The sequence below is a fragment of the Lipomyces arxii genome (assembly GCF_038497795.1).
Source record: "Lipomyces arxii strain Phaff 12-163 unplaced genomic scaffold V1512scaffold_1, whole genome shotgun sequence".
NCBI lineage: Eukaryota > Fungi > Ascomycota > Lipomycetes > Lipomycetales > Lipomycetaceae > Lipomyces > Lipomyces arxii.
The window spans coordinates 1,059,713-1,082,699 of record NW_027117700.1 but is presented as its reverse complement, the minus strand read 5'-3'; the positions used below and the strand labels follow the sequence as shown (position 1 = coordinate 1,082,699).

At 42.9% G+C, this 22,987-nt stretch overlaps 9 protein-coding genes and 1 non-coding gene across 10 annotated transcripts; 6 read left to right on the top strand and 4 right to left on the bottom strand.

Moving 5' to 3' along the window:
• Window positions 1-18: 18 nt before the first annotated feature.
• On the bottom strand, window positions 19-2,518 carry V1512DRAFT_16175 (uncharacterized protein). Its single transcript, XM_066913068.1, has 6 exons — window positions 2,197-2,518; window positions 2,098-2,141; window positions 1,917-2,043; window positions 1,135-1,868; window positions 969-1,086; window positions 19-919 (listed from the first exon to the last, which is right to left on the bottom strand). The coding sequence occupies exons 2-6, from the start codon at window positions 2,126-2,128 to the stop codon at window positions 286-288; spliced, it is 1,644 nt and encodes a 547-aa protein (XP_066774433.1). The 5' UTR covers window positions 2,129-2,141; window positions 2,197-2,518; the 3' UTR covers window positions 19-285.
• Window positions 2,519-3,403: 885 nt separating this feature from the next.
• V1512DRAFT_256860 (WD40-repeat-containing domain protein) lies at window positions 3,404-5,039 on the top strand. The gene is made up of 7 exons (XM_066915107.1): window positions 3,404-3,563; window positions 3,611-3,739; window positions 3,788-3,835; window positions 3,886-4,021; window positions 4,068-4,194; window positions 4,239-4,306; window positions 4,353-5,039. Exons 1-7 carry the CDS (start codon window positions 3,525-3,527, stop codon window positions 4,703-4,705), a joined length of 900 nt encoding a protein of 299 aa, XP_066774432.1. The 5' UTR covers window positions 3,404-3,524; the 3' UTR covers window positions 4,706-5,039.
• Window positions 5,040-7,613, top strand: V1512DRAFT_219091 (calponin homology domain-containing protein). The gene is made up of 7 exons (XM_066913651.1): window positions 5,040-5,598; window positions 5,651-5,764; window positions 5,813-5,933; window positions 5,982-6,484; window positions 6,528-7,068; window positions 7,118-7,189; window positions 7,243-7,613. Exons 1-7 carry the CDS (start codon window positions 5,234-5,236, stop codon window positions 7,378-7,380), a joined length of 1,854 nt encoding a protein of 617 aa, XP_066774431.1. The 5' UTR covers window positions 5,040-5,233; the 3' UTR covers window positions 7,381-7,613.
• An 859-nt stretch (window positions 7,614-8,472) lies between these two features.
• On the top strand, window positions 8,473-10,135 carry V1512DRAFT_200525 (uncharacterized protein; the record flags this gene model as incomplete). The annotated part of the gene is made up of 2 exons (XM_066913195.1): window positions 8,473-9,123; window positions 9,170-10,135. The coding sequence occupies 2 exons, from the start codon at window positions 8,473-8,475 to the stop codon at window positions 10,133-10,135; spliced, it is 1,617 nt and encodes a 538-aa protein (XP_066774430.1).
• Window positions 10,136-10,269: 134 nt separating this feature from the next.
• Window positions 10,270-10,852, top strand: V1512DRAFT_256857 (uncharacterized protein; the record flags this gene model as incomplete). Its single annotated transcript, XM_066915106.1, has 3 exons — window positions 10,270-10,275; window positions 10,449-10,510; window positions 10,543-10,852. 3 exons carry the CDS (start codon window positions 10,270-10,272, stop codon window positions 10,739-10,741), a joined length of 267 nt encoding a protein of 88 aa, XP_066774429.1. The 3' UTR covers window positions 10,742-10,852.
• V1512DRAFT_t2 lies at window positions 10,813-10,884 on the bottom strand. Its single transcript has one exon. It is a non-coding gene; the product is annotated as a tRNA-Arg (tRNA).
• A 604-nt stretch (window positions 10,885-11,488) lies between these two features.
• On the top strand, window positions 11,489-13,313 carry V1512DRAFT_15978 (Rad9-domain-containing protein). The gene is made up of 5 exons (XM_066913059.1): window positions 11,489-11,684; window positions 11,736-12,048; window positions 12,095-13,072; window positions 13,117-13,214; window positions 13,265-13,313. Exons 1-5 carry the CDS (start codon window positions 11,568-11,570, stop codon window positions 13,283-13,285), a joined length of 1,527 nt encoding a protein of 508 aa, XP_066774428.1. The 5' UTR covers window positions 11,489-11,567; the 3' UTR covers window positions 13,286-13,313.
• V1512DRAFT_256853 (uncharacterized protein) lies at window positions 13,244-14,493 on the bottom strand. Its single transcript, XM_066915105.1, has one exon. It carries the CDS (start codon window positions 14,260-14,262, stop codon window positions 13,342-13,344), a length of 921 nt encoding a protein of 306 aa, XP_066774427.1. The 5' UTR covers window positions 14,263-14,493; the 3' UTR covers window positions 13,244-13,341.
• A 580-nt stretch (window positions 14,494-15,073) lies between these two features.
• Window positions 15,074-17,113, bottom strand: V1512DRAFT_256851 (uncharacterized protein). Its single transcript, XM_066915104.1, has one exon. It carries the CDS (start codon window positions 16,621-16,623, stop codon window positions 15,379-15,381), a length of 1,245 nt encoding a protein of 414 aa, XP_066774426.1. The 5' UTR covers window positions 16,624-17,113; the 3' UTR covers window positions 15,074-15,378.
• A 3,485-nt stretch (window positions 17,114-20,598) lies between these two features.
• V1512DRAFT_200441 (T-complex protein 11-domain-containing protein) lies at window positions 20,599-22,773 on the top strand (the record flags this gene model as incomplete). The annotated part of the gene is made up of 1 exon (XM_066913190.1): window positions 20,599-22,773. The coding sequence occupies one exon, from the start codon at window positions 20,599-20,601 to the stop codon at window positions 22,771-22,773; it is 2,175 nt and encodes a 724-aa protein (XP_066774425.1).
• Between the last annotated feature and the right edge of the window lie 214 nt (window positions 22,774-22,987).

Sequence of the window (22,987 nt, the reverse complement as noted above, 5' to 3'; positions counted from 1 at the left end):
GCTCATATACTAGAGCTCCTGGGATAACGCAAAACGCGAACACGATGACGAACTTCAGCCACGGAACTTTCTCTTAAGCCGCTTGATATAAACTCTAAATCCCCTCCTAAATTCGCGCGACTCCTGCATGACGTGAAGAACAGCTGTGCTTACGTACTTATTCTTCCAGAGTCGTTGCTTATATGAAATGAAATTGCAAATTATCGAACAGAAAACAAAAAAAGCCATAAAATAGAGCTCTTTACAGGTATCATGCTAAAGTTTATTTGGTCCCAACAACACATTTTATTCCGTCGATTCCAGTCTGTCGTCGCTATTCTCTGTAGCGCCTGTAGTAGCTGTAACACCTGTAGTAGTTGTCGCTTCCGTCTCTGAAGTATTTACTGTCTCGGTTTGTTCAGTAACGGTGTCTTCAGTTCGCTCAATAATAGTGTCTTCGGTACGACTTTGTTCAGTCCGTCCGGTCACATCCGTATGAGCAATCTCGAGTAACGAGCTCTCGCCTTCGTCAACCTCGTCCGATTTCTCAACCGCAGGTTTGGGCTCCTGCTGGTCGTCAGCCAACTTCTTCAAACTCAAAATCGTCTGCTGCATGTGCTCGCGCTTTGACGGCAAGTCCTCTAGATTCCATAGCCGGTCCAGTTGAGCCTCGACAGATTTCTTGTCGTTCTGAACGTCGACAAGTAACGGCACAAACGCACTCGGCTTGGACAAAAATGTCTCCACATAATGGGCGACATAGACTCCACAGTCACAGTAATTCGCTTGCCGCGGCCCGTATCCATACCGCGACTTGATCTGACTAAGTTCAATATCAAGCCCGCGCTTGTCCTTCGCCTCAGCAATTAAGTATTCTCGAAGTGGCCTGAAGATTGTATTATGTTTCAGTTTCAAAGAATCGAAGACAAAAATAATCGGTCTTTATATTGTCAGCACTATCAAAGCAGATAAACAAGAATAAAACTCACTCGTTGGTTTGTAATGCTCTACATTTCTTCGGCAAGAATTTGTTTAGAGGTCCACTTGTCGACGGAAGACTGTCATCGTCTTGATCTGGTATGCTACTCGAGCACTCAGAACCGTCAACTGTCATGTCAGTAAGCCGTCCCACCAAATCCAAAGTTTTTAACGTACCGCTTGCTTTCCCCTTAGCCAGCTCAGGTAGGTTAACAATGATTGCGACATACCAATGCGCGTTCTCGTGTATAGGGATAACAACATTGCTCATGCTGAAGATATCAACTTTCGATGTCCACTTCTTGACATTCTCATATGATCCCTTGACACCATTAATCCGTTGTGTCAGACTCTTGTAAAAAAAGGTGTTGAAAATGTATGTCGAATTGGCAATTTCCGGCTGACTTTTTTGAATTTGATCATACACGTATTTGAGATAGAAGTCAATGACTGTGTCGTTAAGAAACTCTCCGTCTTCCAGCTTTTGAAAATCTTCCTCGGTCACAACAACCGATTTAGTGCCGAACTTGTATCGTAAAGAACCGCCTAAAATCAGCTTCGGTCTCATACTCCGTGTGATTCGCGTAGTCTCATCGTCACCTTCACTGAAATCGTAGTTGTCTAAATTGTCAATCAGATTTCGTTTACGAGATTCACTAGACCCTGAACTCCTTGTCCTCATTCGGTGCATTGTCTTCCAATTCGACGGGAAGAACGCATCTAACTCGTCATTGTCCTTTGAATCCTGAGTCTCGGTTGGAGTCTTACTTCGAGAGTATGTCTTTGCGGGTGACTTTGACACCGTGAAATGTGGTGACACAACGGGCAAGCCACTGTCTGCTGCATTGTCAATCGGCAAGCTGAGTCGACTGTGACCGTCAAGCCTTCTTAGAATTTTGTCAAACTCATTTCTATCACCAGTGTTAGCCCCCTAAAAAAAATAGATACATGATACGTACAACTCAACACCTGTGATGTTCTGTATGACATCTCCAATCTCTTGCAAGAACGTAATCATCTGTGCTTGGCCTTCGTTTGCTTGAATTATGAGAGTGTCTGAAGACGCCATCTCTGCAATTTCTTTCGCTAAAACTAGTAAACATCCTAATCAATCCTCACACACAATATTACTCACTGTACCGACTTGTAAATTTAAGAATAATCTGACCATTGTTCAAACAGTACTAGACAAACATTAGCAAAGAGTAGAACATAATAACATTGCATAACGCGTCATACCCATAACTTGTTGTTTGGGTTTGTAGGAAAGTCAAAATCACCAAATCTCTTGCCGTCTTTAAGTACTTCTATAGTGGACTGTAGCCGAATGGGCATAACTGTGACTTTGAACTCCAGATCATCAGTTGAGCTATAGTGACCAAACCTCAGATTTTGAACTTTAAGCGACACTATTTTGCTTTTAATTGGAGATGTCTTTGGTTTAAGCGATGCATTTTCGGCTGTATGAAACGAATCTGGCGGACTGCTGGCATGTCGGTATTGCCATAAACCATCGTGCTGTTTAGGGGTGCATTCTCCGTCGCTGACAAGGTCAATAGCCTTATTATTTCTTTCTAAAGAAACTGACAGTAGCACGCCTGTGTGCTGACTCTTAGCATCCTGTTTCATCTTTGGCTGCATCTTCTCATGTAATGGCTGTTTTCGTTTCTTTTGCTCTAGTGAATTGAAATTAGACTCGCCGTCGCGCGTAATGCCATTCTGCCGTGACAAAGGCGGTACTTTCTTACGTAACGAACCATTAAGTGTGTTGATAGGCTGAAAAGCCGATTGAGCCTGCAGATATCCATATTAGCACAACTTCTTCGCGCCAAAATAAGGATTCTCTTTGAATAAGCGAATCGAAGCTCCCTACCCCAACATTCGGCCTCCGAATTGGTGTTGCATCCTTTGGTCGTCTGCAGTAGTCAGCACATGTAATATAGCAAAATCAAAAACTGCCACGGGTGCACGTACTTGACCGCGAAACTAGGCATTAGAGAACTTGTCGGCGGTCGCTTTGATATTATTCGAGCATGTGTTGCTCTTGTAGGAGATATAGATTCATGGTCCAGCCCTATTTTGCGATTTGTAACACCATGCTCCTATAAACGGTCAATTAGCAAATACAACCCGCGTAGGCACAGGCGGATTAGCTTACCAGGTCCACGAGCTCATGCACCGCGTTGTCGTACTCTGCACTCATAATCCAGCGCGGTATTTACCGTGCATCTGGTGGCAGACCCTTAAAGACGCGTTCTGATGTACAGTTAATACAAACTTCAGGCGCACGATGCAGTAATCGAGAGTAGAAAAGCGGTGATTCTCAGTCTGACTGGATGGCTTTCAGATATTCTTGAACGCGCTTGTTTAGAGAATGAACCGGTTTATAACTGCGTGCTACAAAGACTAAACGGTTTGACGGTTTCTGAACTCATGCGGCTCAAATGTTTTGCCCAACCATCACCAAACGCATTTTACACGTTAAATGATAAGTTTATTCTGCATGTATTATGCTAATACCAATGATCAAATAGATTGACTCATTATGTGCTTAGTATGATAAGATAATGCCGTTTCCTACATACGCAAAAAATCCAGCATTAAAAGTATGAGAATTCACATCCATTTGACGACTCACTAAACAAATATATAGGAGCATTTGGGACCGGTACACGTCGTCAAATACAATAGTAGTGGTCAATATATTCTAAGTGGTGGTCAAGATAAAAAAATATTATTATGGAATCCAAACACCGCAAGATTTATCAAATCATACAATGCAGTCAGTAGTCATAACCATATTTGACTTTTGCTATATTGACATATACAGCACGGGTACGAAGTTTTGGATATTGCAGTAGCTTATGACAACAAGACCGTAAGTTCCAACTTATCTTTAAGCTGAGCTTATGGGTTGACTCTTAGCAGTTTGTCAGTTGCGGAGGAGATCGCACTGTATTTCTGTGGGATGTCTCGACAGGTAGTACTATTAGCAGATTTTCTGGCCACATGTCCAGAGTCAACACTGTTGATTTCAATAGTAACGCCTCAATCGTTGCTAGCGGTAAGTTATTCATTTTCTAGCTATAAGTCAGTGCTGACATGTACAGGATCAAATGATGCAAAGGTCAGATTGTGGGATACGAAGTCAAGTTCTTCAAAACCTATACAAATGCTCGAAGAAGCCAAAGACAGTGTCTCCAGTCTACAAATTTCAGGCAGCCAGATAATAACAGGGTATGACGTTTGTAACTGCAAAACACAAAGCTGACGGAGTACAGATCGGTGGACGGTAATGTGAGAACATATGATTTACGTATGGGTAAGCTCACTGAGGATTTGATTGGCCGTAAGTGTAGTTAGGAATTACCGATTATCTCGTCTGATTAAGGCAGATCCTGTTACTTCCGTCAAAAACTCAATAGATGAAGCATGCATATTGGTATCGACTTTAGACAGTACTATTCGCTTGATGGATAAATCGAACGGCACTATGTTGCAATCGTTCAAAGGGCACATCAACAAAGAATACCGCGTACGCTCCTGCTTTGGCGATAACGACGTTTATGTTGTCAGTGGAAGCGAAGACGGCAAAATCTATGCTTGGGATATAATATCGGGCCGAATTGTTCACCAACTCAAGACGCGTGAGGACAAAGTGGTCGCGTGTGTGGCTTATCATCCAAAAAATTCACAAATGGCGAGCGGCAGCTCTGATGGAACTATAAATGTTTGGGACTCTGCTTGAGGTGGTCACAGTGTATTACAGATTATACTACAGTAATTTTGAATGGGCAAACTATCTATTGAAGACTCTGCTCGCGTTGGAGCACTTAGTAGAGCAAATTTTGCGCGGTTTATATGAAACATGAGCCTTACGCCAGATCTTCATCTTGAGTAGGTGCACTGCAAAATTTATAATGTTAAGCAAGACCGACTCTCCAAAACTGAAAGAAAGAGTTCAGTTGTGTGGTGGGCCTATGGCACATGTTAAACCATGTGGTTACACTGAACCCCTGAGCTTTAATTTTGTGGCTCAAACTTGTACACTTGTGGCTATGCACAAACACGTCTCTCCCGGTTGCTACTGCTGATAATTCATAACAATAGCAAATATCAGCATAACGTATTGTACACACAACCACATTAGTATTAAATCTGTGATTTTTTGGTTCGGCAAGCATTTTGGTTTTGGGCTTTTTGAGTCGACAGTGCCGGTTCGAACACAGAAGATAACTGTCGTTGGCTCACATTTTTTACAGTATAGCCTCATCAGATGTCATCTCAAGTGCAGCCAGCATGGGTTGCGACTCAGAACAAAGCTTTTTTGCGGTGGACGAATAGCCACCTTGGATCTTGTGGGATTCAACCAGTCGAGAATTTTGAGCGGGATTTCTCGGACGGAGTCAAGTTGATCCAACTGCTGGAAATTATTGGCAACGAAAGCCTTGGGCGGTATGCGACCAAACCAAAACTGCGCGTACAAAAAGCGGAAAATGTTAATGTTGCATTGGAATATATCAAACGTCAAGGTATTCAGCTGCATAATATTGGTGCCGAGGATATTGTGGACGGAAATATCAAGTTGATCTTGGGAATGCTATGGACGTTAATTCTGAATTTCTCCATTTCTGAAATCAAGTAAGCTAGGCGACTGGTGTTTACTACTTATTTTAGTGTTAATAAACCGCAGTGCCGAAGGTTATACAGCTAAAGAAGGATTGTTACTGTGGTGTCAACGCATGACTGCAATGTACGATGTGGACATTAAAGATTTCTCGTCAAGTTGGAATGATGGTTTGGCATTGTGCGAATCCGGACTGTTTTATTTTGCTTCTGCTAACCTGTTCAATAGCTGCGCATTGTTGGATCGTCACCGACCTGATTTAATTGATTTCGACGCTTTAGACAAATCCAAGGTGCGGGAAAACATTGAAATGGCATTACGTCTTGCGTCTGAAGAAGTTGGAATTCCGGTACGTCACTTCAGAGATAGTGGTCGATGGTTGCTGATTTTACAATAGCAATTAGTTGATGTGGAAGATGTAATGGTTTCCAAACCAGACGAACGATCAATCATGACTTACGTTGCACATTGGTTTCACGCATTCTCGGCTTTGGACAAGATTGAAACTGCTGGCAGACGGGTGGAAAAGTTTGTCGAAGTTTTGTCGTCAAGTATTGAACTGCAACACTCCTACGAGAAACGAATGAAGGATTTCCAAAGTTTAATCAAAAGACAGATTCGTGACTGGTGCACAGCAACCTTTGATGGAACTTATGGGGATGCGACAAAACAAAATACCGAGTTTCTAAAGTACAAAACGATGCTCAAAAGGAAATGGATTGCAGAAAAGACTGAGATAACAACAATGTTAGGAAATATCAAGACTAAATTAGCAACATATGGTCTAAAAGAGTATATACCACCAGAAGGCTTGTCTCTTGCCGATGCGGAAACCTCTTGGAAATCACTTCTTACGGCCGAAAGTCGCCGGTCGAAAACAATTAATGAATCGATTCGCGAGTAAGTATCTTAAATGTTGCTATACAACGTTAACGTTTTGTAGTATCAAGGAAAACTTACGAAAGAGATTCGCAGACACCGCCAACGAGATTGCAAGCAAGCTTGATGAGATTGCGCTAGCTGTATCTCAAGTTGACGGCGAGCTAGAAGACCAATTGTCGGAAATAAAAGGAATTAGACAGACGCTGCAGCCAGTAGAAACGATGTTAGAAACGTTGAAGAAGTTGGAGGCAAGTTTGCAGGAAGCCAAGGTTGAGGAGAATGATTACACGGTTTATTCGTACGACGAACTAGAATATGAGCTTCGACTAGCACGTGAAACACTGTCTAAAAAGCTTTCGTTTGTTGAAAATCAGATTGTTGCTCGCAGTATGACAAATTTGACACCAATTCAACTGGAAGAATTTGAGTCTGTGTTTCGCTATTTTGACAAGCGCCAGCAAAATTGTTTGGAGGAGCTTGAATTCACTGCCGCATTGGCGAGTTTAGGCTTAGTATATACGGAGGACGAGATGCATGAGGTTTTTGATGATGTTAGAGAAGGCGAGCCTTATGTGTCATTCGAGCATTTTATTACATATATGGTATGTCGATGTAAGCAAGTTTCCGGTATATTATTAACTAAATATCTAGGTCGATGTTACGGAAGATCAGAATACAGCAGCAGAAGTTCTACAATCGTTCATGGATATTTCGGAAGGGAAAGTATGTCATATTTTCGTAGTTGATTGTGTTTTAGCCAATGTCTAACTGTTTAGCCGTATGTTACTGAATTTGATTTGCGCAACTCCTTGATTCCGGATTCGATGATTAAACAGTTAGAACAAATCATGAATGAAGACGAATCCGGACAGGGTCTTGATTATGTGAAATTCATGAAGAATATGTGTAATTAAATGATGTTGAACACATAAGCGACTCGTTCAGGATGTTGGTTGAACTTAGTTGAACTCGTGGACTGTAGGTTTACGACAGAAATAAGCGAAACTTTATTTTGCCTCGAAAAGGTTCATCAAGTGTTCTTACGCGCGAACCGAGAAATCTGTTATCGTTAGCTTGGAACAGACGCAGGCAAGCAGCGAGCCACTTCTTACATACTACAAGAAATAAAGAGAATTGATTACTCTAAGGGCCTTAAAATTCGAGCCTCTCTTCTCCACAGTATCTTAAAACTCTTCCGGTTCTGTCACTCGGTTGGTCGCAGTAGCGCAGATTTAAGTTTGCTAGTAAATCACTCACGTGCAGATCCGGGCTTTCCCATCTTCAAACGGAATTTTGTTGTGTGGATCGGTCTACATCCATACAAGCACAGTAACATTCACGGTCATATAGCTTCTGTGGGCGCGTTTATTGGAAGACTTAAGTGTGCGCTTTATTTCGATTGTGCATACAAATCTTGGGTAAAATAGTCGCGTGCTCGCTCTGCAAGTTAAGAACTGGTAAATGATTTTTTGGCATGCACGATGACGCTAGGGCAAGTACTTCGCAACTCATTAAGATCCCATAGCAAGCACCGAAATCGCTCAAAGTCGCGCTCAAAGTCTCAAGGCCAAAGGCCGTACTTGGATGGAGCGGTTGGCGGCCATTCCAGCGAAGTAGACGACGACCAACTGAGTTCGAGTAACACTGTCTCAAATCTATCTAAGAGTTCTTCAAATTCACCAAATGTTACGAGCATCAGCTCGCCCGCGACGGAGAGTTTTGCCAGCAAAAGTCGTCGAGGACGGCGGAGTACACAGAATACCGTCTCGGAAAGTGATTCGGATGAGAGTGAGATGCTTGAGAGTGATGCAGAGTCCATTATTGGAGGCTCGGTGGTCTCACCGGCTATACAGCAGCAAACAATAGATGAAAACCTTGCCGAAGATAAACATGAGCAGAATTCCAGACTAGGTAACGGCGTGTTACGCGAAGTCGTTGGAAAGAAAGAGACTAGTTCTGATGACAATGACAATTCCAAAAGCTTTTCCTTTGCATTGCCTTTCTCAATGCCTGTATATCTCAAAGATTTGAAAGATTTGAAAATTAGCTTACCACTGCCCGGTCAGAGTAGTCATCGTCGCTCAACCAGTGAAAATGCTTCAACATCATCCGGCAGCTTCCGCCAGCGACGTTCAAACTCAATTAAAGGAGCAAAGAAGAAGTTCTTGAATTTGCCTACACATTCGACGTTTTGGTCTGAGAATACAGAGGAACGCAGTCATCACCTCAAATTTCATAGGCCACACCTACATCGTGTAAAAACCGACAACTCGACGGATGACGAGAAGCAATACTTACATGTGCATCAGATGGATAACGCGAGGTTCAGAGCTGTCAAGGAATCTATCAAGTCGAGCATATCTATAGATCAAATCAATTCGCTTGTGTTTTCTACTCCTCCGAAAGACGGGTTTCCCGATGTCGACGGAGACGTTGTTGTTATGGGAGGATATAGAGGCAGTATTTTACGTGACGCAAAAACGAAACGACGAGTTTGGATTCCAATGAAAGTTGGACTTAATATTCGGCGGATTAACCTGGAGATTGGGTTGACTGACGAAGATGAAAGTCGTGTGGAAGAAGATATCATACCCGACGGTATGCTTAAGGCCATTGGACCGGTTGATATGTGTAGCCGGCTAATTAAACGGCTCCAAGTAAGTTTGTCTAGGCTTATATCGATTTTGGTTAACATTAAACTAGATGAATCGTGAGTGCCATGTTCATGACTACGGGTATGATTGGAGACTTTCTTTAGACAAACTTTCTATGCAGTTTGTTGAGTATTTGAGGAAACTCAAATCCCAAAGTGCCAGTCCTGAAAAGGGCATAATTGTTATTGCCCACTCTATGGGTGGTGTTGTTGCTCATGGTGCGATGCAAATAGACCCATCTTTGTTTCGAGGTCTTCTTTATGTCGGAGCACCGTCGTCAAGTGTGAACATCTTAGGACCGTTTAGGAATGGCGAGAACGTTCTTCTCAGTACAAAAGTATTGTCTGCGCAAGTCACTTTTTCTATGCGCAGTAGTTTTATTTTTCTGCCTCTTGATGGTCGATGTTTTTTGGATAAAAATACTGGTAAGGAAATCAAGCTTGACTTTTTCGATGCAAGCGTTTGGGAAAAATACGGATTGTCACCATGTGTGGCGCGAGGAATTCAGCAAAAGAACGAGTCGACTCATGAGAAGATTGCAGATACTGTTGCAGGAGCAGCCAAGCCTGCGCTTGATGAAGTTACCGCTCCAGCGGGAATGTCAGAGCCGCCCGCTCCCAATGAAGCCAAGTCGACTTTGCCTCGTGCTGAGGCGGTTGAGTATTTGCAACGAACACTGACTCGGACTAAAGAGTTCAAGCATTCGCTAATGTACGACTTGTCAAAAAATTATCCTCCATTAGCAATAGTGTACGGGCGCACCGTGCCAACAGTGGCCGGTGCCCGAGTATTTGGAGAAAAAGACATTTATGACGGTGATTACTCGGATATGATTTTTGTTCCTGGAGATGGAGTTGTTGCCGCAAGGAATATCATGCCACCGGAGGGATTTCCAATTTGTGCAAAGATTAGATCTACCAGGGGTCATGTAGGATTATTAGGAGATATTGTTGGTATTGGAGAGGCATTGGACGCAATTCTGCAAGAAGAAAATAGACGGAAAGAAAATCTGTAATTTAGAACATTAATCAATGAATTTATGCATATACTGTAGTTACTTCGGAAAAATCCGTGCAGCGACGGGAGTGGCGCGAACGTGGCACAAACATGGCGCTGGTCTGTGCGGTGGGTGGTTCTACATTGATCGACATGCACGCATTTCGTCTCCAATTGTTCTTTATATGAGAGTGGTACCTGTAAGCAAAGCAAAATAGAATTCTACTTGTATTAGTGTAAAACAAGCTTTTTGCAATACCACAATATCAATGACGCAAGTGTTACTACTTCCCAAAGTAAATAAGTTGCGATAGGATCAAACGTTTATGCAGGGGCCTCATCGGTTGTCACCTAGAACACGAGTGCGGCTCTACCCTATTAGTTTTTCTCAGTTGTCTAATTTCAATCTCGTGGTCTACTGCGTAGCTTACTTTTTTGTGCGAACTCTTCGGCACCATTAATTTTCTTGATCTATAGCTTATGCAGCATCTCGCAATCACTTTCCGGCAATGCAAACAAAAGCAGTCTAGCTATATGTATTGGGGATTCCAGTACGTACTTCCTTGTTGAAATATTCCTTCAATGGCTATCCCCCCTGCAGGAGCAATTGGCGCCCACAGAATAATAAAGCTAACCTTCTCAGAGAAGAAAAGAAAAGAAAAAAAAATCACTCTGTGCGGTGCCTTTGAAATAAAGCACCCCCAGTGGGGCTCGAACCCACAATCTTCAGATTAGAAGTCTGACGCGTTACCATTACGCCATGAGGGCATTACAAATTTTCCATTTTTTTAGAAAACTATCTTACCATAATATTGTAGCCCTAACCCCTATTTATTTACAATTTGCCTTAGTTTTTGTTTAGCAAAGTAAGTTAGAGATTTTAAAGTTTCAACAATGGAAACTAGAGGGTGAGTGGGGGATCTCCAACAAAATTGTGATGCGAATACAGGTAAAGAGGACGAAGAAGGCCCAGATTTTATGATGAAGAATTACCTACGTATGGGACTAGATAAAAGATTGTACAAGAAATTTTTTGTCAAAGTAAAGATATTGTTGAGAACGATTGTAAGCATAGTAGGCATACATAATACAAATAAATATATCGTGTCAACACAAACTGCAAGGCAATGGTGTCAACTGGTAAACGGTGAGTGGCACGTGGTGGAGCGTTTGGTAATTAGTGACTTAGGAGCTTTAGAGACCTTAAATATTTATAAGAGGAATTATATTCAAAAAGTGTATCTTAGACGGACAATGACACTAACTATGAGCATCGAATGGAAGCAAAGTTGACGCAAAATAAGCTCTTGATTGCTTTCTGTTTACATTTCCATTTAACGCGTGTGCCAGGTAAATCCATTAATGCTTTCGCGCGAAGCAATATAAACGTGTTCAGGGGGGAATAGCAATTGACAACAGAACATTTCAGATGCGTAGCTCATGGTGACAAAATGACTTTCTTTTTGCTTTCGCTTAATACTGGCCCTCGATTTCGTGACTGGTCTCGGTCAATTTACGCATTATCCAGAGTCAATGATCATTTCACAATCAGCGTGTCAAAGTCGCAGGTGGGAGGCATACTCTAATAAACACACTAACTAAACTGACATTCTGGATAGGTCTCGTTGAGTGCACTAAATACGTCAAAATCTGCGTACGCAAGTGTCGATTTTCAGGCGAATGAATTTTTTGACAAGTTTCATTTTGTGGAGGATACTTCAGATCTGGACGACACGATGCGGTTCAGTTCAATCAACAATAGGCGGTCCAACAAAGAAATCACGATTGAGGTCATGACTAAATTTTTTGTTTCAATATTTCGTCGTCACGAGAAAGAAAACGTTCTTGACAGGTGCGAGATTTCGCTCGAATACTCTGACAGGCAAACGCCGGGAGAATCGAGACTAATAGTAACGCTCTTTTGTCAGTTTGGTAAGTTAGATTTTATAATTATAAATTTTGCAACTAAAATTTGCAGGTATCGTAAAGACTTACAGACTGGGATACGCCAAGAAGAATAAGTTACGAGTGCTAGATACGATAGACGATTACCCAAATAGCTTTGAAATCAAGGCAGCAGCACTGAAAGAATACCTTGACCATACTTCTGCTAGGGCCGAAATTTTTAGTATTAAATTTGGCGATCGTGAAGTGGTATTGTCAAGCTTCACCGATGCCGTACTGCGAAACCAAGAAGTTCTGAAGCAGCCGTTGTCGACATCAATAGTGGTCGACCAAGACGATTTTGACTCCGTCGTTGTCGAAGATGATTCTGAGTCCATATTGAGTTTGAAGGAGTTTAAGGTGCTTGTTCAATTGGCAGATAGTTTTGGGGCGGCGATTGCAGCCTCCTTCAGCGAGCCGACGTTTCCAATCGCGTTCGAATTCGGGAGTGAGCACGTAACCGTCCGCTTTCTTCTCTTCACTGGCCCAGCCCGAACAGGACCGATACGGTCAAGCTCAACTACGGTAAGACGACGACTGGTTACCAGAATTGCGTCTCCACCGCGGTCGCCTCCGTCAGATCTAGCGCTGGGGCGAGCAAATACTCGAGACCCAGAAGTTGTGCGGGCTGATCTTGAGCGCGTTCGGCAGGTTATGACTGACTACGGTCGTCGCGAGTCGCCGTTACAAGACGGTCCGGCAATATCACAACGTAATTCTTCGGCAGTCATAACAAACCCGATAAATCCAACGAGGCCACACTCAGCTTTAGACCAGACACGTCAGACTACACAGTCAGCAATTGCGACTCCAGTACCACCGCCGGTATTACCACGATTACCACTTATCTCGCCGTACACTGCTACAGGCGTACCCGGTCGTAACAGCGATGACGACGAGCATGTTGTTGAAGAAGATGTGGTTATCTGGAACTCAGCAGGGGCCGCACCATCGCTACAGAGCATGATGCAGCAAGCACAAAATGAGGATCACATGGACGGTAATGAACAAGGTAAGGAGTTTTTAGGCATAGCCAAGTTATACTCACAGATCCAGACAGCGCGAACGGCGACAACGACGATGAAATGGAAGAAGAAGCGCTATTTGCGCAGGACGAATATACACGGGTTATTAGCCCAACCCAGATTACAAAGGTGAGTCTTACGATTTGCTATGATTTGACTTAGAATTAACAATATTTCAGCCAAGAGAAATTTTCGAATGAAAAGCTTGCTATGTACATTAACAGCCATCTCACCACTAATGCAGTAGATATATACACTATCGCCGAAATTTGCTACGCGTCTTGCCACGTCTACCATTATCGTATGAGATTTTCCCGCGCTTGTCCTTATGTTTATTGTTGTTGCGAGTGTTTTCCGCTTTTTCTGTTGTTTTTGTTGGCGGATGTCCGTAAAGTTTGCTGGATTTTTCCCGAATCACAGGCTGTAACTGATCCCGGTCGAACTTTGTTCGGAATAGAGTCACATATTTCAAGTTTGCATTTACCTGCCCAAGCTTAGCGCAAAGGTCCCAGACCAAGCGACAGTGACGAACGTCATCTATATCGCCAACGGTGCACAGATACGGAGCGATTTCTTCTTCAGATACGAGCTCAGGGTGTTCAATTGCTTTGACATTTTCCAGCAGAACATAGTTCGGTAAGTTGAGCGCGGACGTCAAAATCCGAAGTGCGAGGTATACGTTTTCAAGTTCTTTGCTCTTTGCCAGACACATCACAACGGAGAAAACGATAAAAAATCGCATTTCGATTTTTTTGTCTTTGAAGTCCGCGACAGCAGAGCGCCAAATTGCTTTCGCTTCTTTAGCCACCTCCGTATTGGGGTTCTTGTCAACTTGAGCCTTCAGTGCGCCGAGGATGGTGGTGTACGAAAATCGATTCAGGTTCAAGCCTGGAATCTCGGCTGCCATGTCGACGATGGACCAAAGCGCTTCAATGTCCTCTTTCTCTGCACATACTTTCAAAGCGATGTTGAAATGATAACTGTTGACAACGGAATTACGCTGTATAGTTAAGTATGTAAATAAGTCGACTGCTTGCTGACTTGCTGTTTCGACGTTGTCGGCATTGTCGGCTAGCCCGTTCAAAAGAGCTGTAAACGTATATTCGTTAGGCGCAACGGCCCGTTTTCGCATCATATTGTAATATTCAAACGCCGTAGACGATTTCCGTGCTATCATGGTGTGCGTGATAATGTAATTCCAAGACACGACAGCTTTACTCCCGCCGGCGATCGCAGCTCGCAACGCAGCATCAACGTCGTCTTGCTCCAAAAGCTTTCGAACTTGAGATGCGACTAAATATGGGTCACGAACAGAACCAGAACGTTTTGAATACCCAGGTCTGTCTGAGCGGTCTGACCGTTTTGACAGTTTTGACCGTTCTGACCGTTCTGACCGTTCTGACCGTTGCTGTCCGGCCTTGTTTAACCAGTCTTCGCTGTTTCTTACTTCTTCTTGTGACCACCTTGACTTTAACTGCCCAGGCAGAGTTCTTATCTGTCTCTCGCCATCGTCATCAAAGTGCCGCCTGCGATTGTTTTCGCCATTCGAAGTATTAAAGTCGCGTCCTGGCCTGGCCGATGATTCATCGTCCTTGTTTGCACTCAAGTCCAACTTCCGTGATTTCTGAGACAATTCGGACACGAACCTGACGGTCTGTACAAACCGTAATTTACTCGTTAAGTTTCGTGGTGCTCTGAACAGATTCAGACCCAGTCTTCTGTTCATTGCGTACGATTCTGATTTATGATGAAATTCGTGAATCTGGCCGAGACATTAATTGGGAGAAATCATAATTTTTATTTTCAACTATTTTTAAAGTTTCAGGGGTAATCCGAGAAGATCTACGCTATTTGAACATTTTTAAAGTGAGATTGATTGCTTCGTTAGAAAAGAATGCGATAAATAAGTAAAAAAAAAAAAAAAAAGTTGTAAATGAACCAGTTAAAATAAATAAATAAATTACTGATGCGAAGGGACAACAAGTTCATCAACCAAAAAAATAATATTTGTCATTAAACTAAACATACAAATGAAGACAATCTGTAAAAATACAACTACTTTCAATATTCACATTAAATACCACAACAGGAAAAATCAGGATGCAGGAAAACTTCCGAAAGTGTTGAAAAAGCAAGGTCATGCCAGTAATGTGCGATCCAAATAACCCAATACTGCTAAACAATCACTATACAGTCAAACATGTTGATCATGTCAGAAAACTGACTCTAGGAATAAGAGACTAGAGCAGCTACGAGGAGCCATAACACAAGGACTATGTATATAATAAAACATCTAATAGTACTCGTCATCATCAATTTCACGCTCTTTGGATTCAACCAAAGGGTCGCTGATGCCCAGTCCGTTGCCACTGCGTCGACCGCCGTTCATTGAGCTCAAGCCAAGTGGTGTCATGGATCGGTTCAATTGTGGTCGTGGAACAGAGTCATAGTCATCGAGCTCGATGTACTCGTACTGCCATCTAGTACCCTTGCCTTGTTGCAAGTTAGGAAGATAATTCCATCTGGCAATTAGATAAGTTGTAGTAGCCAAAACAGCACCGCCAACCAAGTCAATAAAGTAATGATGGGTAAGGTACATAGTGGCCCACCAAATCCAAAACACGTAAAACCAGAATAATGGCTTCAGACGTGGGAACACGTGGCTCATGAAGCAGGCTTCGAGCACAGAGAAACCGGAATGTAATGACGGAAACGCACCAAACACCAAAGGTGAGGCGTTGAAGGTCGAGGTGTATAGATTTAAGCCGAACAATTCATCAATTCGAGCCAATCCGCCAGGCGACCCATGCATGTTGTAGTTTGCCGGCGTCAAACCATTCATGTTTTCGTACCATGGAGGTGATGTTGGGAAAGATAATTGAATAATGACACCGGTCAAGTTCATGTATCCAAACGAACGAGCAAAAACTGGTAATGTTCCTGGCGAGCCAAAGATAAAAAGAGCAATTGCTACCACGAAAGGCGCACCATAATGCATAATTCCATACGGTAGCCAAGCAAGCACGTCAAGTGTTGAATTCAAATCAGCGGAAAGGATGTCACTCAAGTTCTCCCCATAGAAAATAGTTTCAAGACTTGGTAGGACCGAGACCCAAATGGGTGGTCGCCACTCTTGAGGAATAAAACGACATGAATAGAACAAAATCAACCACGACGCTACTGGCAAAAAGGGAAGTACGACCTGCGACGTGATCGGGATTAACAACCCAGTTGCAATTGCCAATACCAGCAATATTTTCCAGATAAGTGTTGGGATTTCGACGACGAAAAAGCAAAAGACTCCGACAAAAAATAACAAAACGTATTGCAAATCTGTTGCGCACAGTTTGTGAGTCTTTATCCGAACAATAGTTTTGAACACATTGAATGAGGTGTCGATGCGATGGACTGGAGGCGCTGGTAGAGAAACATTTGAGTCCCTGTGTTTTGTCCTAGGCAGAACTAACTTGGCATCTGCCTGCTCACGCTCAACATCTGAAACTGCACCCAGTAATTTGTATTTGAGACCTTCGAACATTGTAAGATCGTGATTGAATGCGATGCTCCCAAGTTGGATGCAATTTTGTAGGTGGTGCTCGGAACAGTCGGGAGCACTGTCTATACCGATTGATGAAGTTGCTTCTGAAAGTCTGTAACAGAAAGTTGATGATGAGAATCTATCAAATGCAAGAAATATTAAAAATTAAATAAAATTGAACTGTTTAAGCGTAATAATAGATAAAAAGCTGGAGTGTGGATTTTGTTGAGATTGTCAGCGTATGTGGATAATGCGTGGTTTCGTGTGTCTTGATAAGACGCGGGCAAAGAGAAGTCTAAATTTCAACAGGTGTTCGTGTAGTTAGAATCTTAGTTCAGACTCTAGACAGAGGCTGAGCAAAGCTAGCGACAAGTTTCTTAAACATACGGACAGTGTTTACGAGTGTTTAAAGAGGAATGGGTTTGGACTGTGGAGTTTCGACGATTTACAAACAAGCATGAACATTCTAAAATAGAAGTCTTCGATCGAGTTGTGTGTGTGATGTACGGTGGAAATCCAGCCAGCGTTTGTGACACCTTCGTTTTTTTTTACCTCTTTTAAAGGGTCTTGTACCTATTTATACACGTTTGGCGTATATAAGGGGCTTGTAGCATATAATAATGCTTTTACTGCAGCATAATTTTAGACGCGTAAGTTCGTCACAAAACAAATGATATCGGGGATTTAGTGATTCAAATTTCTAAAGTTAACTCACTGAGCCGCCGTTCGATCGATCTGCGTACGAGATACATGTACTCAGATTCATTTCTGATCTTTTTATAGATTATTAAACCACAATTAAATTAGTTGCTCTTGACTGCCGAGAAAAATTCACAGAGTCCGGGTGTATATCCGTGACGAACGTTTGCCTACCGTCGAATAAAATCTCCTTGCTCATTTTTACTTTTCAATGAGTTTAAACATGAGACTAAAGTATGGAAGTATATCTATCACAAATTGTGATTGACGATCCTTGCATTTTTCTAGATTCTTAAACGCATTGTCACCCTGTCAGAACGTTAAGTTGGAAGGAACGCGTAGTACACGACGAAGTCCGATATTCTACGGTACTGGCATGTGACGATGTAGAAAATGCATACAAGCGAGCTGTTCCGCCGTTATGTATAATATATATATATATATATATTTCTGGGCATACATATATTCATTGTAGATATATTGCTCTTTCGGGATTTAATCTCCATATAAGGAGAACAATGAGCATTACGTATAAGTTTGCGATAGACGATTAAACTAAATGTAAAACCAAAAAGCATTTTGCCACCAATAAATCGAGCTGCAAGGAACTGCTAAAATAATATATGCAGCAGCAGTGGGAACCAAAAGTTAAGGTTGGGAACAACCGAAGCGACTGCTATTAGTGTCTGTGTTCTGTACCCCAAGCCCGCGTAACAGTCTCCAGTTAGCGTTTACATGTGTCACTGTGCTAATCTCTTATGAAAAATGATCACAGAAACTTTAATGAGCACAAAACAGATGCAGCATTGCGACTGCCATGACCGCCTTGCAGAGTAATCGGTCGTATAACTTCTTAAATCACAACGGGACAGTATGCGAGATATCGGGTGCCCAGCGTTTTACAATAATATACGTTTTTAAAGAAGTTCGAGTTGTATTCATTACGCGAGTGCTGTTGACGTAGTCACTGCTTCTCATTCACGGGAAGCTGACGAACAAACGAAAAAGTGTTTGCACGGATTACAATGCACTTCTCGGCCTCGTCAAGCAAGTATCAGTACTTAAAAATTCTTATTTGAGTCGAGCTGCGGTTGAAACGCAACAGGCAAATGATATAGCGTGATTTACTTGAATTATGTGTCCCCGTAGGGCGGCCGTCGCTGGCTGTATGTAGATTGCAAAGCGGTGAGCAGACTAGGCAATTAAAATTGAGAAATTTAAAATCGGTCAATATAATTTTAGTCCATAGCGCTCTGCTTCACAAAGTGGTAAAGTAAGTAGTACAGTTGCGACGTGGCGTGCGAACAGAAAGACCGAGGAGAGAGAAGATGCAGATTTGGAATGGAGTTTGAGTTGCTGTAATTGGATATACTTACTTGAGCACTGACCGCCAATATGCACTGAGAATGTCATACATACATCGTAAAATGAGTATTGACATTTTTTTATATTGTTATATGGACTACTCACATGAATTGAATGTCCGATTAACCCAGATTAGCCAAATGGCAAAACGGCCAAAAATAGCGACAATTACTTGGTTCGATCCTATCCTTACCTCCACCAACAAGCATGAACTAAGGCATGATACCGCTAGTCTTGTACCTCGAACTCCGTGATATGCGAGCATCGACAAGAAAAATTGGCGTCAAGAAAATTCATCTATCATATTATGATTTGGACTGCATTTGCATTTTTACTTTTAGCTTCTTGAAATGAAGACCGCACAACAGTACTCACGGTCTTTTTCGAAACCATGAGATGCGGTTTGCGCAAGTGGTTGTCGCACAAAATTTGGAAACAACCCAAATTTCTCATTAAAACTGGTCAGTAATCAAAAAGTACGTACAAGAGCTTAGACAGTAGAATCAACGTATGAGCGACACCGGGTTTTGGGATATCATCACATAGTAAGCAATGGAGATGAGCGACATAATCATCAAAATTTTTGTCTGAAACTAATTCGAGGTACTAAAGTCAAAGCCACAATACACTCACTAGCCACTAACTTGGCATCACAACTCCGGCCGTTTCCTGTCATCAAGTCGAGCCGCGCGGTTCCAGACATTTAGTTAACCCTGAATTGTCTACAAAAGTGCCTCTAACACACAAAATGATTGTAAAGAACAAACGATGGCTGCATTCGCTAAGAGCATCTGTAAATGCGCTTGAGCGCTTACATTTTCAAGCGCAATAAACATGAATTGCATTGCGATTAACAAGTACCTCAAAAAAAAAAAAAGCTAGAAATGTTACTGTGCATTTACTTATTTTTTTTTTGTTTTTTACTGTTTCTGCTCCATCTCAATCATCTATTTTACGCTGGACGAACTGCATGATGTTAACCCGATCTGCAACCTAGCAACGCTTTTGTAGAATCGTCCATCATTCAAGATCGATAGCTTTGTTTGAGCCGTCTAGCAAAGACGTGTTTAGATCGGACTTGCTCCGTCACGTTAAATAAATCGATTTTATATTGGAACGATTAAAATATCCAACTCTAACTGACCTGCATCTCGCACGATCTGTAAGTAGCAAGTTAAGGTTCAGCCACCCGACCGGATGAGGCAAGCCGCAGCTGATGCACGGTGACGTAAAAAATTGTCTTGCCTCGACTTTTTACTTGGGTACGGCCCGGCTCGGGGGGGCAACTCGTGGCCTTCTTGAAATCCCGTGTTAGTAATATTTTTTGTTTGTTTTCCTTGAGTTGCCTTACTGTTAAGATTCATGTAAGCAAGAGCAACCCGTTTTTTACTCTCACTTCATACGCTTTCTCTCATTTAGTCGCCGAATATTGTTTTACGCCTATTTTTTTTTTCTTCTTTTTTTTTTTTTTTTTTTTTTTTTGTTGTCTTTTAACGTTGACCGCGTGCTTTTAAACTGTAAATATTTCCGATCCAAACAAAGAATGTCGACCCTTTTCCAGTGGCAACGCTCGATGCACTCCACCGTCCGTTACTAAATCCATCTATCACTCAACGCTCATTCGGACTGTGTAGCCGCGCCGATTTTTTCTTCTCTTAAAACACACGTCTTAGTTTACCTACCTAATTAATTTATAGTTCTCTAAGCATAGCCTCCTTTGTCGCCCCGGAACGCGCTCTCCAAAACTAGCACATTTTCAATTAACGTCAATATTTATATATATCATCGCGTCCCCTTCCTCTCCCCTGGCGTTTAGATTCTCCATCAGAAATTAATTATCATACACATATACATATAAATATATAGATTCGGACTCTTTGTCCGTTCCTTCACAACTAGGTACCGTACATAATGAATGAACACCAACATCATCACAGGACCCGACCGCCAACGTCGACGTCAGCGCCTACAACCACTGCAACCCCACCTGCTCAATCGACACAAACTACGCAGACTCAGCAACAACACCACCATTTGCGTCATGACGACAAGCACACAACATTACTTGCTGCCGTTGCAGCAGTTAGCCAGCCTGGCGCTCAAGCCGGCCAGCTTTCAGATGACACTGAGAAGAATTATCAGGCAGGGTGCGAAGATATTGAGCAGACAACTCAGCAGCCTTTAGATCAGGCTTCAGCAAAGACAAAGCGTCCTTTTGCAGTCGCGGGTTCGATTGCAAAGAGAGCAAAACTCGAGCACGTCGTCGATCAGTGCGACACTGATTTTGAGTCTGAATCGGAGACTCCGGTATCTATGATTGACGATCGCAGTATGCTCATTACGCCTCCCTCGACACCTGCGCCGTCAGAGCGGATTGAGTCGGTTGTTCCAAGTAGGACTGCATATCGCAGAATGCGTTCGAAGTCCTTACCAGATATCAGTTTGCTTTCTCTCTATGCTACGGCGTCGATGGCTCAATGGCCAACTCCAGAGCGGAGGTCCAGAAGACACAGACATTACCACCATCACCGCTCAAACAAGCAGTTACCTTTAGTGCAATCGCCGGCCTGCGCACCTGTACCAGCAAACTTCCCGCCAGTTAATTTGCAGGGTCTGAGGGAGCTGGATTTGCCAGAAATTTACAAAAACCCTCAACTTCGCCATGACATCGTGTTTGATCCTCAACTTCAGTTTAGACCGAATCTTGATGGCGAGCGTGGTCGAAAGAAAAAGTTGCTGACTGAAAAGTACTGGTCCGAGGTTGTTTGGGAGTGCCGGATTTTGATCCGGGCTTACACCAAGCGTCAGCCCACCCAGATTAAGCGGTCCAGCAATTTGGTTGGAATTCTAATTTCGTTGAGGGAAGTTCTTATTAGCTTGCTACCTGCTCGAGATCGCAGCCATCTTGAGGAAGTTCTGGATATTGAGCTACAGATCCAGCAACTCGAGCATGTCACATTCGACTTTATTAAGCTTGCAAACTGGCTTGCTCGTGCTTTCAAGGCTTACTGTGCGCCAATGAGGGATCCGTGGGTTGATCAAATGCTCGTGTGTATTCGAACTGGCGTTGAGGAAAACAATGCCGAGAAATTGGTTGATGGTCTGCGAATGATTTTTACAATTCTTGAAGCGATGAAGCTTGACGATGCCAACCATCAAATCCGATCACTCCGTCCGAACTTGGTTGGCTCGGCGGTCGAATTCGAGCAGGACTATTTCGCGCAGAAGATTCAGCGCGGCAAGATTAACATCAGCTCTGCGATGGAGTGGTACAAGAGTGTGTATCACAGCACCCTCGAAACCGAACCTGATGCTAACTACGTTGATGTGTTTGTATCAGGCTTGATTTCGTTATTTTCTTCATCACAGTCTTCTGTATTTGACAAGGACGAGTTTCCAGTTACGTTCGCTTTCGACAACTCACGCTTGCGCTCGCTCAAGTCGGACATTGGCCAGATCACTTGCCTGCAGCAATGCCTGACTTTATTCCGACAACTTATCGCATCTTGTGCTCCAGGTGCGTTGCCAACACAGCAAGAGCTTGACTCTTTGAAGTCCGAGTTGCTTGTGCTTGTGGTTGATGATGATAGTGCAACTGTCCCTGTTGTGCCGTCAACAATCTCGACTACAGATACGACCACGTCTGCGGCCAACAATTTACGTTGGCCGGCGCATAGTGCGAGCATTGCACTTCAAGTTGCCAGACACGTCAAGCAGCGATATCCTGACCGTGGCCCGGATTTGCAGGCCATGGCGAGCTTAGCTGAAGGATGGTTGAACATTCATTTGAACGCGTCAAGCTCAAACGTGTTTACGCTTGTCGAGGGGCGCATTCTTGCAGATTTGGAGCGCAGAGTCAAGTCGTCGTTGGAGTCGACCAGCTTTGAACTTGCGTCTACTGCTGCTTGGAAATCGAACGGAAATGTCACATCCGTCGACATCTCAGTCAAAGAAGTGGGATGGTCGCAGGCTTCCAAGGACGTTGCGCCAGAGTTGAGCATTCTTGCGGGTCGGATCGGGCTATTGGGAGATTTTCATTGGAGCGTTTTTGCTGGTTATTACATGGCCGGAGTTATGTCGGACTAATGTGTATTATGTTATTTGGTTTTATGCGTATGTGATGACTGGTGGAAAAAAAAACTGTAATGGATTCATTAGGTGTTTATGCGTTTTGCTTTTGATGGTGGGAAATATTTTTGACTGGCGTATATATTGTCTTAGAATTTGGTCATTGTCTATTCTTTCGCTGTATATATTAGAATTAAAATACCACTGTACATATATATCTTCTCTCAATGTA

What these genes read in the sequence shown, in the direction of transcription:
- V1512DRAFT_16175 (XM_066913068.1), bottom strand. Translation starts at nt 2,128, where the DNA reads ATGGTCAGATTATTCTTAAATTTACAAGTCG. An exon ending in GGCTAAGGGGAAAGCAAGCG is followed by an intron (nt 1,087 to 1,134) that starts GTACGTTAAAAA and finishes CTGACATGACAG; the next exon opens with TTGACGGTTCTGAGTGCTCG. An exon ending in AGAGCATTACAAACCAACGA is followed by an intron (nt 920 to 968) that starts GTGAGTTTTATT and finishes GACAATATAAAG; the next exon opens with ACCGATTATTTTTGTCTTCG.
- V1512DRAFT_256860 (XM_066915107.1), top strand. Translation starts at nt 3,525, where the DNA reads ATGCCGTTTCCTACATACGCAAAAAATCCAGCATTAAAA. An exon ending in CAAAAAATCCAGCATTAAAA is followed by an intron (nt 3,564 to 3,610) that starts GTATGAGAATTC and finishes ACAAATATATAG; the next exon opens with GAGCATTTGGGACCGGTACA. An exon ending in TTATCAAATCATACAATGCA is followed by an intron (nt 3,740 to 3,787) that starts GTCAGTAGTCAT and finishes TGACATATACAG; the next exon opens with CACGGGTACGAAGTTTTGGA.
- V1512DRAFT_219091 (XM_066913651.1), top strand. Translation starts at nt 5,234, where the DNA reads ATGTCATCTCAAGTGCAGCCAGCATGGGTTGCGACTCAGAACAAAGCT. An exon ending in TGGAATGATGGTTTGGCATT is followed by an intron (nt 5,765 to 5,812) that starts GTGCGAATCCGG and finishes CCTGTTCAATAG; the next exon opens with CTGCGCATTGTTGGATCGTC. An exon ending in CTGAAGAAGTTGGAATTCCG is followed by an intron (nt 5,934 to 5,981) that starts GTACGTCACTTC and finishes ATTTTACAATAG; the next exon opens with CAATTAGTTGATGTGGAAGA.
- V1512DRAFT_15978 (XM_066913059.1), top strand. Translation starts at nt 11,568, where the DNA reads ATGACTTTCTTTTTGCTTTCGCTTAATACTGGCCCTCGATTTCGTGAC. An exon ending in CATGGACGGTAATGAACAAG is followed by an intron (nt 13,073 to 13,116) that starts GTAAGGAGTTTT and finishes TCACAGATCCAG; the next exon opens with ACAGCGCGAACGGCGACAAC. An exon ending in GCCCAACCCAGATTACAAAG is followed by an intron (nt 13,215 to 13,264) that starts GTGAGTCTTACG and finishes ACAATATTTCAG; the next exon opens with CCAAGAGAAATTTTCGAATG.
- V1512DRAFT_256853 (XM_066915105.1), bottom strand. Translation starts at nt 14,262, where the DNA reads ATGATAGCACGGAAATCGTCTACGGCGTTTGAATATTACAATATGATG.
- V1512DRAFT_256851 (XM_066915104.1), bottom strand. Translation starts at nt 16,623, where the DNA reads ATGTTCGAAGGTCTCAAATACAAATTACTGGGTGCAGTTTCAGATGTT.